At 37.2% G+C, this 16,312-nt stretch overlaps 2 protein-coding genes across 2 annotated transcripts; both read right to left on the minus strand.

Annotated features, from left to right (window-relative positions):
* Nucleotides 1-960: 960 nt before the first annotated feature.
* Nucleotides 961-9,698, minus strand: LOC127516288 (endonuclease domain-containing 1 protein-like). The gene is made up of 4 exons (XM_051900779.1): nt 5,748-9,698; nt 4,280-4,312; nt 3,884-4,200; nt 961-3,596 (listed from the first exon to the last, which is right to left on the minus strand). Exons 3-4 carry the CDS (start codon nt 4,163-4,165, stop codon nt 3,036-3,038), a joined length of 843 nt encoding a protein of 280 aa, XP_051756739.1. The 5' UTR covers nt 4,166-4,200; nt 4,280-4,312; nt 5,748-9,698; the 3' UTR covers nt 961-3,035.
* A 148-nt stretch (nt 9,699-9,846) lies between these two features.
* fbxl18 (F-box and leucine-rich repeat protein 18) lies at nt 9,847-15,829 on the minus strand. The gene is made up of 5 exons (XM_051900737.1): nt 15,630-15,829; nt 14,887-15,084; nt 12,490-14,066; nt 10,416-10,634; nt 9,847-10,299 (listed from the first exon to the last, which is right to left on the minus strand). The coding sequence occupies exons 1-5, from the start codon at nt 15,648-15,650 to the stop codon at nt 10,143-10,145; spliced, it is 2,172 nt and encodes a 723-aa protein (XP_051756697.1). The 5' UTR covers nt 15,651-15,829; the 3' UTR covers nt 9,847-10,142.
* Nucleotides 15,830-16,312: the final 483 nt, after the last annotated feature.

The following is a 16,312-nucleotide window of genomic DNA, read 5'->3' on the forward strand; positions in this document are numbered from 1 at the left end:
GAATTTAAACAAACAGGATGCACAGCAATTCTGTCAGTAAGGTGCTGCCCTCTACTGGTGAGCTGCAGTCGTAATATTATAGGATTTGTGGCATGGCTGGTGAAATATTTTGTTATTTTCTTTTTGCTATGACAAGTCTACAATTAGATTCTTTGCTTAACTTTGTGCATGTTTAGAGACATGTGTCTGTACCTTAAGTCCCTGAGTTGTGTGCAGTAGGAAAGAGCCTCCAGTAGTGCCAGCGTGTAATTCACGGTCTTTAATGATCCAAGATTTGCCAGCGATAACGAATGAAGGTCCTTGCACCCCTTAACCAGATCGATCAGTCCTGTTCCCTTCAGAACTCCTGGTAAGTGAGTGAGGGTGAGCTTGCACAAAAACTTCATCCCTCCTAAAGCAGCTGACTGGCTGCATCCGAAAACTGGAAAATGCTGCCTTTGAAGGACACAAGGCATCAAGGCATGTCCGAAGATACCTTCATCTGATCGATTTTTTAAGGCAGCATAGATGTATCCTTCACTAACTTTGATATCCCACAATCCTGTGCATTCCATTCTGTAACAGTTGAGCTAGAAAAATAAAGGTGGCGTCCGAAAGTTGCGTTTGCTGGTCAGTTTGTGTGTAAATGTACGTTTTTGACCAACATTTTCAACTTTTGATGTCATTTCTGGCGAGAAATTACTACTGTAGTAATTAAATATTTGTTTAGTTCTCACCAAAGCTCGTACTATTTTGCTGTTACGCTGCCTCAGAAGTCTGTCTGAAATCAGTTTTGTGAGGTGCCTTCATGCATAAACTTTGCCTTACAAGTCACTGCCTGAGCGAGGTAACAAGTCAGCTGCCTAGGTTTTCGGATGTAGCCACCGCGGCAGGGTCCTTGCAGATTGCTGGCTCTTTCCATGGCATGACAGGTGAAAAGCCTGTGCCAATCAGCTCCAGCTCCACCAGATTAAGATTAAATTAAGATTCTCTCCCTCAAGTTTACTCACCCCCAAGTTGTTCCAAACCTGTACAAATTTCTTTCTTCTGCTGAACACAAAAGAAGATATTTTGAAGAATGATGGTAAACAAACAGTTGATGGTCCCCACTGACTTCCATAGTATGGAAAAAAAATCACATTCATCATTCTTCATACTTCAAAATATCTTCTTTTGTGTTCAGCAGAAGAAAGAAATTTGATGACAGAATTTAAATTTTTGTGTGAACTATCCCTTTACCTAATAGGTCCAGTCTTACCGATCATAGCCATAGCAGCTTATGAGGTCACCAATACACTTTTTTTTTTTTTTTTTTTGAGGTGTATATAATAAAGGTTGTGAAATAATTGCATAATATTAGTGCTATACAAGGATATTGCACAGCACCAAAATAACCGAAATATTTGAGATGACCAATCAAATCAAAGTAGACGGGCTTTAGTTCACCTGAAAGGTGTTTTCCAAGCTTAGGTTTCAAGAACACATCAGGCTAAAAGTTTTCCATTTAGTCCAGAAAGTGTGCATAAGCAGCATTCTGGAGCAAAAACATCAGACCATGTTCCTGACAATGTTCAGCTCCCATACTGAGCGTTGTGTTTTTTGTAGGCCTATTCATTTTTTTATGAGTTGTCTTCTTTATATCTAGTGATATAGGTTACCCTTGAAGATTTTCATGCAGTAAAGGTTAAACAATCACACTGGCAGAACAGGGCTCTTTCCTTTAATATAATTTTTACTCTATTTTTGGTTTCGGCTGAAATTGTGCCAAATTTTATTTTACACTCTAACAGGTCATTTTCTTAAAGGAATCACTGCAAAAAAAAAAAAAAAAGCGTTTAATATTTCTCTCTGTTCTGCCTTTTTCTTTCTGATTTCTGACACGTAATACTCAGCAATATCATTGATCCGACTGCACTGACTCTATTGGATGAGAACTGAGCTGAGCTGGACGATGACATCACTGCTTTTGGCAAAGTTGCTTTATAGCTGAACTCATTTCATAATTAATGAATGGAACTGGATCAACACTGAACTGACTTCAGTTGAAAAAAGTCACTTTTCTTTTTTGAGCTGCTTTTACACTCTTTAAAAAAAAAAAAAAAAAAAAAAATGTATATATATATATATAGGCGTCAATGGTTCCTTGAAGAACCTTTTTTCACAAAAGGTTCTTTATGATGGAAAAGAGTTTTTAAAATGTTCGTCACATAAAGAAAAATTGCTCTTTTAAGATCTGTTCACTGAAAGGTTCTTCTGGAAACCAAAAATGGTTCTTCAATGGCATCACTTTGAAAACTTCCTTTTGGAACCATTTTTAAGAGTGCACAGCAGAACTGAATTCTGTTCGTACTGAATCATTATATTCCTGTTTACCCCTGTAAAGCTGCTTTAAAACAAATCTGTATTGTACATAAATGAAGGTGACTCGACCTGACTTGATTAAAAAAGTTTTCCTAACCAGGAAAATTAACATTCAGCTGTTGAGTTTGTGATACAATGTTTCTAGCACATTGCTATATCAATGTAAATAAATTCATGTTGCGCTAAAATCAAAGTGATTGGGTGGGACAAGTTTGTAAAAGTTTTCATATGTATTCATCTGTATTACATTTTTTTTTTTTTTAAGGTACATTTTTGTAATAATGTAACTTTACAATCTTACAATGACCTCAAACTTTAGGTGAATCAAGATTCAATCTGTGTCAGTGTTGTGGTTTAGCAGTTCACCACAGTGGAAATGTGTGCAACACGAGATAAAATCTAATGAATGTCTGTCCAATAAAGAGTCAAAAAATATATTTTCTTTCAATCCAAAATCAATCTTTATTCCATATTAGTGTAATATATGATGCACTTCATTTATACACATTATAATTGTTTCAATTCAAACATCTATGAATTGCAGAATTTTTGCAAAAGTTTATTTATGATTCTCATTATGATTCAGCTGATAATTATAATCATCTAGTCAAAAATAATAATTACATAATTATATAATTAAATAATTATAACAAAAAAATGTTGGATTTCTGAAAGTTTCTCTTTCAGACAATAGTTCAATGCTTTATTATTTTTCGTTTCTTTGGTTCTATTAGTTCTGTAGAGCTTTTAAACACCTCAAAAGATCTGACATTATAAAGCTTTGCCAACTCTGTCTCTAACTCATACACAGTTTTTTCTTCAGGAATCTTGTCCTCATTCTTTCCAATAAATCCTCCTGAGAAATGACATCTGTTATCTTTGTCTAAGCAGCAGTATGCAGTCCAGAAATGACTAGGCACATTAACTCTGTCTTTTTTTATTTTATTTTTACCTGGTGTCACCCCTGTTACTATGTAAACAGAATACTTTTTTGGTAGACATTGCTTGGACAGTTCTTCTGCCATGTTTTTTTCTAGTATCCTCCATTGACCTCTGTTAAAAGAGGGGTTTTGTGGAGCAGCATTGGTGAGAGTGAAGGTGGCATAAGCACAGTCCTGTGAGTTTGCCTGAAAGACTGGTGCTAGATGACCTCTGTCATACCCAGAGTTCTCATAGTCTTCATCGAGAGATTGATGTTCTCCACGTATTTTCACAGACCCCTCAGATGCCATGTTTGGTCCTGCTTTATCATCAAGCTGCAATATTGAATCAAAAACATGAGCTGAAGAATGGTTTCATTAGAAGATAAATAAAAACAACTAACTGACACAAACTCTTAAGCATAGCAAACAATTTTAGGCCAAATCTGCTGTGGTTTTTCTACCCTTCTGTATGGCTAATCAGCTTTGTAATGTACGATCAATCTCTGTTTTGTTTTACAAGCATTTATCTGATTCTGTGTTTATTTGTATTGTACATTGTTCGGTATAGGCCTGCTTATTCAGTTTCCTCATGTTTCATAAGAGAGTAATATTTCACTTACTTGAGGTTCAATTAACCAATTGTTTTGTCTTGTGCATTTCTTTTTCTCTTCAAACTTGTAGGCTGAGTACACTGGGATCCTGTTGTATGTATCATAATATGTGGCAAAATGAACAACACCATTTCGAGTTTGGCAGATCTGCTTGTACTGTGGTCCAGAAAGTTTTGTTGGTGATTTTCCATTTGCAAAAAATTCACCACAATCAAGCTCAAAATTCTTCACAACTTTGGCTGAACCACCGGAGAGAAGAAACAGCATCAGCACATGAAGAAGCAGTATCATGATGAAGAGGATGAGATGATGAATTATCAAGATCTCTGCAAGAACAACAACCACATGAGATGCTTTTTTAATAATAGTTTATATTGTGTAATATTTAAAGAAATAAACACTTACCTCAAATTTATACAGTACAAGTCAAAGATCAAGCTATTAAATAAAGAGACAATGATACGAGAATGTAAGAAACACGATACACAACACCATCTGTGTAATTAAACTTCTACTATTAAATACTCAAAAGATCACAACGAAGACAATTTAAAGACCAAAGGAAGCTTTACAAATACTACTGACACCAAAGGCAAGACCACACAAGTGTTGCAGTGAACTGGAGTATTTCTAGTCATTCAACATATGAACACTTTTAAGGAAATGTACTATGAACCAGGGCTCACAATCTTGATCCACCACTTATCTCTCTAAATCTACAATACATATTTAAATAAAGTTCTTTAAGTCCACCTTACAAGCATGGGTTCGTTTATAAAAACTAAAAGATCATACTTTAAAGAAAACAATATCTGCCAGGTGGCAGAACTGCTGACTGGCATCAAAGTCGGATCACATGGTGATCATTTTCTAGTCATGCAAGTATAGATCCTGCATCGACCCTGTTTACTTGAATGAGCAAAGACCAAATTCTCCAAATATGCTTTCCAAGCTTAAGTTTTGATAACATGTCAGGCAAAATTTTTTCAGTTAGTCCAGATAGTGTGCATGAACAATATTGTGGAGCAAAATGATGTCCATGACAAATTTTCTACAGCTTCCATATTGCATATTTTTTCAATTTTCTATGAGTTGTTTGTCTCCTCTTCATACTGTATATAGTGATACACCAATGGATTTCATGCAGTGAAGGTTAAACAAACACACTCACTGAATAGGACACTAAAGTAAACTCTTGTTAGTATCATATTTTCACTCTGGTGGTTTCGATTGAAATTGTACCAGATTTAGTTTTACACTCTAATTAGATCTCACAAGGGTAATTTTCTAAAAGAAATGAATGCAAAGAAATGCACAAAAGTGTTTAATATTTTTCTGACATTTCTGGTTTCTGGCCATTTTTTTTTGTGGTATAAAAAGGTAGACGATGTACAATGGTGATGCTTTGGATTTAGATACTGTATTTATAGTGTAGCAGATAAAGCATCAAGGCCTTTTTATGTATTCAGGTTTTGCTTTATGTATTTTCCTGCCATCAAAATCATTTCATGGATCACTTTGTTGGTAAGTTGTAGCATCACTGTTGAGTCCGACTGCCTTTAATTTAAGCAGATGATCAATTGTTTTACTCCTGTTTTAGCATTCCATCTATATCAGTATAAATTACATTAAAAAATCCGATGCAACATACTATGTGAGCTAAGATAAAGCAAAAATGGACTGAAACAATAATTAGTGTGAAGACTGCAAATTTAAAATGCAAATCATAAAACTTAATTTTCTTTTAACTGACTAGAAATCTTTTATGGACACTTTTTAGTGACAAAAAGAAGAGCACCTTCTAGAAAAGTCACTGTAATGAACAAATGAAATGAACAAATTAAGAAATGCATTTGAAAACAGTGTAACATACCTGTGGTTCAGTTTACAACTGTCTTTGTGTTTTGCAGTTCTTAAACCCTTCAAACTGGTAGGCTGAGCAAGGTTGAGTTGGGATTTCTGAACAAGTTCAGTGGAACATCAGAGTGAAAGCATGAGTACAGATAGAAGGATGTCATATAATATAGACAATGTGATAAGATTAATTTTACAGTTATCTCTGTATAGGTGCAAATATTATATGCAAATACCTTATATATACACTGATATATAGCCCTTGTGACAACGTCCCCATGTGATAACTCTAATCCCGCCTATATTTGATAAACGTATTCAAAATATTTTGCAAATGATACGGTTTTACAAATGATCATATAATACAGGTCTAACAAACAAAATAGAACTTTATTTATTTGTTCTTCACAAGAAGCTTTTTTTTGTCACCTGTACTTCTAATCTATAATTTCCTCTCTTATATTTATATACCTTCTCTGCTGAAGAAGGAAACACGGTGCATTAAGAGCTGGGGGTGTAAACCTTTTGAATTAGATGACTGGGGTAAACTGTACTTATTTTGTCTGCAGGGAAACATGTAAATATCTTATGTAGCTTATGAGCAGTTCTAAATGAAAAGTATGATCTTTAAACAAAATAAGAAAAATGTACACATCATCCTGTTCAAAAGTTTACACCCCCAGCTCTTACTACATCAGTTGTTCTCAGTCCGCAGACAGATCTCAAAATCATGTTGTAAAGGGTTCAGATATGTAGAAGATGCTGGAAAACCAAAGAGTATGCCGGACCTGGAGGATTTCCCTGAATTACAGTGGACTACAAACAAAGGACTAATGAACATCTATCACAAAACATAAAAATAGTAATGAATCATCCATGAAACAACATACAGTACTGAGATTCAATGGTATGTAAACTTTTAAAATGTGTAAATTCAGTCATTATTTTGTCTTGTGCAATATATATATATATATATATGCTATGTGAAACTGCTTATTCAGGACAGTACTAAATAAAAAATAATATGCATTTTTTATTTTAATTCTTGTTTTGTTAAAATTATTAACATCTTGCAAATTCTGCAATGGTCATGTAAACTTACAGTATGAGCGGAAGGTTACTGAAACATTGTACTGTAACTTTCTGTATCTATATAGTTTGTTTAAACATACGAATATGTTTAAACAAACATATGTGAACAGTTCATGATCTATGGTTTCAGCATCTCAGAGTGGCCCTGCGTTCCATTCGGAAGGGCTCATCCCTATGCCCTAATCCCTTCAAAGGATTTACCCTCCGGAGTGAGAGATTTGAAGGGATGAAGGGTGTAGGGGTAAAAAACAAAACTCTTTTTTTGGAACACATTTCTGCATTCTCTTAACGAGACAATCAAGGAGGTGCCTTCGTCGCACATTTTGTACCCCAGAACTCACTTCGGTTCTTTGTAAATGTATGGAGAGGGTGGTAGCAGGGGAGCTCACTGAAAATGTAGGTCAGTGTTTAAACCCGCTCCAATTTGCCTATGAGTCGAAACAGGGAGTTGAGGATGCTTGTCTAACTCTTTTAGATACTGTTACTAGACATTTGGATGCTCCAAAATCGTTTGTTAGGATTTTATTTATTGACTTTACATATGCTTTCAACACATTCAATATTCATTTATTGTTGGACTGTCTTCAAAGATTACAAGTTAATTTAACTCTTGTGCAATGGATTAAGGACTTTTTAACGAACAGACCAGAATATGTTAGAATGTATGACCACAAATCTTGTAGTATTATTATAAACACTGGAGTTCCACAAGGTTGTGTCTTGTCACCTATTCTATTTTCCATATACACAAATGAAATCATATGTGGAATTAAGGGTATGTCACTTTTGAAATACGCAGATGACATGGCTTTAGTGACTTGTATGACAGATAAGCAGTCCCTGGATATATACAGGCAATTTGTTGAATCCATGGTTGGTTGATTCCATGACAGTCCTTAAAGCTAAACATAAGACCAAAGAGTTGTGCTGTGGGGGGGTTCGTCCATCCAATATTTCTTCTTCCCTTTCTGAACCACTTTAGGGTTGGGGGGGCAGGAAGTGGAACAGGTTGAATCCTTTACATATTTGGGTACTGTGATTGACAGCCAACTGTCCTTTGTGCAACATGCGAACTGTGTCTACAAGGCTAATCAGCGTTTATTTCTTCTGAGACAGCTGAAAAGATTTAATGTTAGATAAGACATTATGCAACAGTGTATCGGACAATTGTTGAATCAGTCATGACGTTTAATATTGTTTCTTGGTATAGCTTAATTTCAGCTGAAAATAAGGGGGAAAAAAAATCTAAAATTATTAAGCAGGCATCTAAGATTACTGGGGTCTCACAGCTTCACCTCTCAGACCTTTATAATATGGCAGTAAAGAGGAAAGCAGCTTCTATTATTACAGATTCGACACATCCTCTTTATGATGCTTTTCAGCTACTTCCATCAGGTTGCCGGTTTAGAACTCCCTTGGCTAGGAAGAAGGAATTCTTTTGTGCCCAATGCAGTAACTATTTTAAACAAGGTTAAGTAATTGTGTGCAGGTTGTAAAATTATGCACAATTGTTGTTTCAATTTTTTTCTATTTATAATCTTTAAGATGTTTGTTTTAATAAGGAAATGTGTTTGTTGATTGTTGTATTGTATGTATTGTTAATTTGTATTGTATGAGAGCCTTTTAACCTAAGAAAAAATTCTATCATTGGTGGTAGACAATAAAGTTTCTCTACTCTAAATTCTAATAAATGCAATGAACTCCATCTCTGCATGAGCCAATGCATTCAACGTGCATCAGTTACATTTTTTCACAATGAAAGTGGTTTAGGCATGACCAGACAATGGTGAACTGGAGAGTGACTGCTTATAAGTGTGTCTGTTGAGAGGATAATCAGTGGCAGGTGTGATGATGGCACACTGAGTGCAGCTGGGGACCAGAATGGATGCTGGAAATGTAGTTCTGTGGTGACTGGGCGAGTGACTGAGGATTGTGACAGATAATAATAATAAATATTTTAATGATAATCCTAAAAATGTGTTAATTTTATGTGGGCTGAGACACTATCACAACTAAAATTAGGTTTGTGTTCACTTTAATGTCCAAGTCAATGCAAACACGTGTACTTTGGTCAATTTGGCCACTGAAACAGGGTTGGAGCTCCTAATTTTGCACCAAAAGTGCACCAGATTTACGCATATAAAGATCAAGTTTGTCAATTTTCAACCAGCTTTGTATTGTTACAGTGTCTGTAGTATAGCTTATGTAAATGGAAAATGTGTACAACATGTACTCTTTCTCTGTGTTACCTGCACCCAGATATTCTTGTTTATGTCATCATACAGGGTATTTTTGACAGGGCTTTTGTTAAAACTACAGACTCCAAGACTTCCATTTCCTGTGGGAAACACTGCATAAAGTAGTTGTTTAAAGATTAGTGACATATCTTCACAAAAACTCCTGAGCTCTAAATGCCGCTCTAGCATATCATGTGTAGAATGACAGTGTTATAGTGTGAACTGGTGGCATTGGGTAAAAATGACTTGCCAACTAAGCACGGACATATCATTCACGTTGGATGTCGACATTCACATTTCCATAGGTCGTTCTATTTGAATTCATGATTGGATAACTGCCAAATTAAAATATTAAACAGATAATGTTAACTGGTTACAGGTCATTTTAAATAAGTGTTGTTCTCAATTAAACTTGTTTATGCTCCTGATAAAATGTTACTTGATTCCATTTTTTTGTTTTCATTCATTGAACCAGTTCAAAGCCCTGCTTCTCAAAATTAAAAAAGGATGAAAAATAAATAAAAAAATAACAGAACTGGGAGAATACTCCCAGATCTTACAGAGAATTATATTTTTTAATGACTTCTGAGAAAGCCACTAGACTTTCATATTTTATGAGCATAATACCACAGCCACTGATTCAATGAATTCTTGAAATATTCATAAATAGCATGATATTCTGTAGTGTTTACTCTAAATATGTAAAACTTTGATGATAAAACATGAAGCCAATATGTATAATTTACCATAAATTGGATGTTTGATTTAAAAAAAATTCACTTCAGAAAATGTATTTATGGATGCTTTATTTTTTAGGGTTTGGAGTTCATTTGAATATGCAAAGATGACATTTCAACCTGACTCTATTGAAAAATGACCTTATTGAAAGTTGTGATTGTCCACTTAGCTCAATGATCTCTCTCGAGTCAAAACAAATGATTTTCCTGGAATCCTCCAGATTGCAAAATATTTGCTTATCAAAGGAGAGTTTCTGCAATGCATAATTTCTTTCTCACAAAATAGCACAGGTCAAGCATTACCCAGGTTAATCCACCACATGATTTCGATTTCTGATTTTGCCTCAGTCACAGTCGCTGTTTCACGGGCTCTTCAGCGACGCGGCTTTTGAAAAGTGTGATCTCGTCCAGGTGGCAAAGTGGCATACCTCTGATCACATGGTCCAGATCCTCGTGCAGTAAAGGGTAAATAACCACACTAAGGGCTGGACAAGATATTGAAAAACTGCAGGGGTAAAAAGAACGAATAGGTGAATATTTGCTGTACATCAGGTTACTTCATGAACAACTATTATTCACATGTTATGTCTTTATCATTAAGAATTTTTTAAAACAACTGACCTGTCCAGCAGGGTTTTCTGCAGTGTTTTACATGCCACCAGGGTCCCTCCCATGAACATGTGGCACATGATGACATCAGTGCAGCTTTGCATGAAGGCCGTCACAGCGGCGGGCTGGAAGGTCCCATGTCGAGAAACTAGACAAAGACGTCGCAGCTGGTGACAGTGACTGAGCTCTTCAAAAAATGCGGCGTTCGCATTAAAGTAGGGCTGCTCCAGCCTGCAGGTTTAATTTACACATATACAGACACTGAATAAATGCAGGAGTTACAGGGATAAAATATTCTGCTATAAATTATATAAATAATTAGTTAATTAATCCTGCATAGTTCTCATTCTAGCCAGGATCCAGTTTAAAACTCACCAACGACAAATGCAGAATGAGTTACTAGCCGGTAAAGCGATAACATTTTTAGGAACACAGAATAATGCATGATTAACATCTCTCATAAAACAATATTACATGCCATTTTATTAATGCGAGTGCATCAAGAAGACACATATGGTCAACTAAACAAAAGCTCAGTGACTGTTGTGTGTCATATTTTACTTTAACCTTATAGAGCCATTATTTTTTCATGCACACTGAAATACAATTTTGAGAAACAAAATCATGGACAATGTTATTGTAAGAGAGATGCAGTTTAGCTAAGAGACTGTCTAAAATATAATGGTGCAAGAGTCATAACTGCAGATTTTGTTTTAGGTCGTTCTCATGATTGTGATGGAAATTTTGAACTAATTAATAATGAACTAACATTTCTTTTCTTCTACAGGCCTAATAAGCTAACTTTGAAATAGAGAAATAGTCACTAGGACTGAGTGTTGTAACAAGTGGAAAAATTCTGCTGTGCTGGCTAGACAGCATCCTTCTAAGGATAGAAAATAGTCTTTGAAAGATTGTTTTAACATATTGAATAATCTGAACTATTAACCCGGTGATATTTTTTGATGATCTTGTGATTCAGTTGTTCTAATCTAAATTTACTCCGCCAGTGAGCGGGACAGAGGAACTCAGATGTTTTTCTTAAATCTAAACCAATCATATTAAGACTGATGATTATGAGTAATAGATCATGCTATACTGACTGTGAAATGTACCTGAAATCCTATAAAACCTGCTGTATTCCTTTGTTCGGAGAGAGATTCTCTGGGATTGATGGGAACTCTCCCGGCCGTGATTAAAGCTTTGAAGGACAAAAACTGGAGTCTCTGGTTATTGCTGCGCAGCAAGTCAGGTTAGGGAACACTAGGTTTTTGAGGGTCAAGACGTTGACCGAGATATTATTGAGTGTCGATTTGGAGATGCTCCGAAAGATCATATATTATTGAGTGTCGATTTAGAGATGCTCCAAAAGATCATATATTATTGAGTGTCGATTTGGAGACGCTCCGAAAGATCAGGAAATTTATTGAGTGTCGATTAGGAGGCGCCCCAGGAACAGGTAACTTAAGTCAGGTACGTAGGGGAAAATCTACCACATGATCTTTCTAAAATTCAACCAAAACATAAATCATTTACCTTATGTAAACATTAGCCCTGGCTACTTGGTAAAACATATTTTTACATTTTAGATGGGAGAAAAACACAGACATTCTGAATTCAGACAATAAAACCACAGATTAACTCTTGTAAATGTTTAAATTATCTTATGTCCCCATGAGAAACAATTACCATCTGAATATAATTCTTTTAATTTACACACAGTTTAGCTTAATACTTAGTGTAGATCAAAACATAATTCACATATTATTTATGATTAATGTGCCACATTCATCTAAACCACACAGTTTGCCCCAAATACACAATGGAAAAGAACTAAATGACTGTCATAGGGACCAAAATATATTATTGTAAGGAAATAAAACAAAATACAATTTAAACAAACAGGATGTACAGCAATTCTGTCAGTAAGGTGCTGCTGCCCTCTACTGGTAAGCAGCAGTCGTAATATTATAGGATTTGTGGCATGGCTGGTGAAATTTTTTGTTATTTTCTTTTTGGTATGACTAGTCTACATTTAGATTATTTGCTTAGTTTTGTGCATTGAGTGTGTAGTAATGTGTGCATTCACCTTAAGTCCCTGAGTTGTGTGCAGTAGGAAAGAGCCTCCAGTAGGGCCAGCGTGTAATTCACGGTCTTTAATGATCCAAGATTTGCCAGCGATAACGAATGAAGGTCCTTGCACCCCTTAACCAGATCGATCAGTCCTGTTCCCTTCAGAACTCCCGGTAAGTGAGCGAGGGTGAGCTTGCGCAAAAACTTCATCCCTCCTAAAGCAGCCAACTCACCGTCTCCAACATTGTAGGACCAGGAGCATGCGACGGGGTCTTTGCGGATGGCCGGCTCATTCCGTGGCATAGCAGAGGAAAAGCCTGCGCCAATCAGCTCCAGCTCCACGAGATGCGGGCAACCTTGAAGTAGCAGCTGAATGCACAAGCCTCTGGCCTGCCGCTCTTCACCCTGACCCCCCATGACCTCTGTTGAGGGACGATATGTGGGCACACCGACACGGCTGCTCTTTTTAAGGCCGATAAATAGTGACCTTGGTGTGAGGTCTGAGTTGGAGTCCTGAATGTTCACAGGTGTTGGAGAGGATTGCGCCAAGGCACACACCGGAAGTGCCAGCGAGCACAAGGCGGCAAGACGTCCTAAAGCGCCACACAAGTGTCCATCCTGCCCAGCGGGAAGAGCATGGTGGTAGTGTGTGGCGGATAAATTAAGGTGAATTAGTTGCGGGCAACATTCAGTAAGTGATTTGACGCTCTCCGTGTCCATCTCCTCCTCGCCCTTCCCACAGCTCTCGGCGAGAGGTCCTCGGCCACAGCCACGCAGGTTGAGACTCCGTAGGGGTGTGAGGTCACGACCTGCACTAAGGAGCACATGTAGAGGGTTAAACCCTGGAGATGAACAGCGTGAGACATTTAGGTAAACAGGGCAGCCATGCGCTAGGACTCGCCCTAGTATAGCACCATCCAACCATGTACGTGGAAGCTGGAGAGCGCTAACGGTATTTCCCACTGTTGACGCCATGCTTTCCATTAGCGCCGTCATTGCAACGGGCCTTGGTGGCGCAGGGCCTGGCACAAACAGTACCAGTCCTGTGAGACCTTCCGGCACTCTCATACTGAAAACAGCCAAGTAGAGCGCCAACAGAGTACGATTGACTTCACCAGGTGCGAGGCGTGCGGAGAACCAATGCAGGTTCTGATAGTGCGGGACGCTGCTTTGGCCCACCATCAGCTGCGCGCAACCGCCTGCTTCCCTCCAGCCCTCGCTGGCCTCTAGATAGAGGTGAAGGCGTCGTAGGGCACTGCAGCATGGCACCACACCATACGAGGGAGTCAACAGCGTCTGCTTGAGCTCCTGCAGGCGTGCCAAAGCAGACTTACCCTCAGCACTCAGCTGCTGGAGGTCAAACCCCGGCCCCACATCTAATGCCAGTGAGCACAGAGAACGAAGAGAGGTCAGTAGATGCGAAAGCCGAATTGATGTCAAACGACACCCTGAAAGGTCCAGGCTGACTAGACCCTTACAGCGGGTGACCTGATCCACCGTAGAGCCAGCCAACCAGTAGCAGCCACTGAGGTTTAATGTCTGGATGTCACCGGAGAAGTTCTTCAAAAGCTGCTTCACAGCATCATCATTTGCCTGTGAATAAGAAGCAATTAAGGTTTTCTGTTACATTTGGTTGCAAATTCTGCTTGACAACTTTTTAAAACATATTTGAGATGAAATTATCATGGATGACATAGGCATTTATTGTTAACATAAATGAGTTTTTGTTGAAACTGCAAAAATTACTTGTTGAATAATAGTCTTGATAGCCTATGAATGGGATTAAACTGACATCATTTTCCAAGAAAAAGTGTTTATGAACTTATGGAGTCTTGGACTTTCCTGTATAATTACTGCAATTATAATTATTGCTCTTATTGCTAATTTTCTTTGTAAACTTTGTCCAATTCATGCAATTTCATGTGAGTGACAGGTTGCTGGAAGGAAGAGATTATTATCTTGACCTTGCGTCTGCTCACACGTCATCAGAGACGATGTTTTTGCCAAGGGAGGGGAAGTTAATGTTTCTGATTAAAAATTATAATGATTATTAAAAATAATAATGATGTGCATTCCATAAAAATAATGCATTTACATTCACACAAAATAATGTATTTCTGATTTTGTGTGTGTGTTGGGTCAGTGAATGGTGTTGACAGGACAAGTAGAGATCTGCTGGCCCAAACAGGCAAGGAGAAAAAAAAAATCCTTACTGTTGAACCCTCATCAGGCATCAAAACATTATAATACACAATAGACAAGATGGATAATTGTTAAACAGTTCTGTAACCTCAAAGAGAAATAGTATATAATGGTTTTGGGAAAATACACCCCTTATATCTGCCCTAATTAAACCAGTGTGTTTGTCAGAAATACCCTAAAGTTCATGAAAGAGTGTGTTTTTCAGGCTTACCGTATATTCTTTATGCAGGTGTACATGGGCTCTCAAGCTCTTGTCCAGACAGAGAGTTTGAAGTTTCCGGCACACTCGACTCACATTGAGCATCAGGTCATGACTCGGAATGAATCGCAGGATATTCAGTAGAATCTCATCTGAGAAGTCTGAGATAGTGACAGAAGTTTGGGAAATGCTATCTGAGCAGCACAGAGCCTGGAGAGCAGCAAGAAGAAAGAGTCATTCAAACACAGCACTAGTTTGACCTGAGTTTTTTTTTTTAAACAAGAGAGGGAGTTTATTGTTTACTAAATGTGACATGGAAGTCCTACATGCTCAGTTTCGAAATATCTCCAATGTTATTACAATACAACCGTGGTAACCACTACTGTCAAAACAAATGTCAAAAATGACAGAAAGCTTTCTGACCGCTGGTTACACATTCTTTTTAAGCCGGTATATAAAAACTATATTACAGTAGTTAATACAAACGTCAGTAATATAGTATTACGACAGAAACTATGGTCATCATGGTGACATTTTGCAAGGGGTTATTTTAGAGATCTGCTTATCTGTCCTGTAAGAAACATGCATATCTTCGTGTCCCAATAAATGAAAAATATACATATAAATTAAACATATATATCCTAATAATTTCAAAACATTGCTGTTGGCTAAATAAATTAATCTTTGCAGGAAACAAACTGTAGAAGCTAACTATCACTATTAGCATGAATGTTCAGCCCTCTGTTGTAACTTACCGTTTCAATTTGATTATCCATGCCGCTTTAGGGAAATGTGTTTATACGTGTACTTAAGTAATATACAAAAACAAATTCTTGCCATCTCAATAAATGTAAAATAATTCAGCCATTGAAAATAATGTGGTTGGCACTGTAGGAATTGGCACACACATAGAAGAAACAAGATGTAACACCATCGGAACGTTTTGGGAGACGTACATATTTCCGGTACGAAGCAACTAGTGAAAAAAAGTCCCCGGGTGTGGTCTAAATTTGAAAAACCGCAATTGACAAATATATGTTCTGTTCTATATTTGTTTCATATTCAGTCTAACAATAATTATATGGATGATAATGTAAATCAGAGGTCTTCAACTCTGCTCGCTATCCTGCAAAGTTTGTTTTCAACCTGTTTCAGCACACTTGCTTTTGTATTTTCAAGCGATCCTGAAGAGGTTGATTAGCTGCTTCATGTGTTTGATTATTGTTGCAGCTCAACACCGCAGGGCAGTGGCTCCCCAGGAGAAGGGTTAAAGACCTATGATGTAAATTAATTTATGGAGATGACTAGAAAGAAATGTATGAAGGCCTTTTCTTCAAATGTATACAGACACACAATCTGAGTTGGGTAAAGTCAGTGAATTGAATACCAGAATAGTTAACATTATGAACATGTTTTTTATCCACCATATAAGAGACAA

The sequence above is a fragment of the Ctenopharyngodon idella genome, chromosome 1 (genome assembly GCF_019924925.1).
Source record: "Ctenopharyngodon idella isolate HZGC_01 chromosome 1, HZGC01, whole genome shotgun sequence".
Taxonomy (NCBI): Eukaryota; Metazoa; Chordata; class Actinopteri; order Cypriniformes; family Xenocyprididae; genus Ctenopharyngodon; species Ctenopharyngodon idella.

Excerpts from the sequence above, each read along its gene's own strand:
- fbxl18 (XM_051900737.1), bottom strand. The coding sequence starts at position 15,650 with ATGGATAATCAAATTGAAACG. Across the intron at positions 15,085-15,629 it reads TGGATAATCAAATTGAAACG|GCTCTGTGCTGCTCAGATAG; the intron begins GTAAGTTACAAC and ends GCTGCTCTCCAG. Across the intron at positions 10,300-10,415 it reads CAGAAAACCCTGCTGGACAG|TTTTTCAATATCTTGTCCAG; the intron begins GTCAGTTGTTTT and ends TTACCCCTGCAG.
- LOC127516288 (XM_051900779.1), bottom strand. The coding sequence starts at position 4,165 with ATGATACTGCTTCTTCATGTGCTGATGCTGTTTCTTCTCTCCGGTGGT. Across the intron at positions 3,597-3,883 it reads ATTGGTTAATTGAACCTCAA|CTTGATGATAAAGCAGGACC; the intron begins GTAAGTGAAATA and ends TCAATATTGCAG.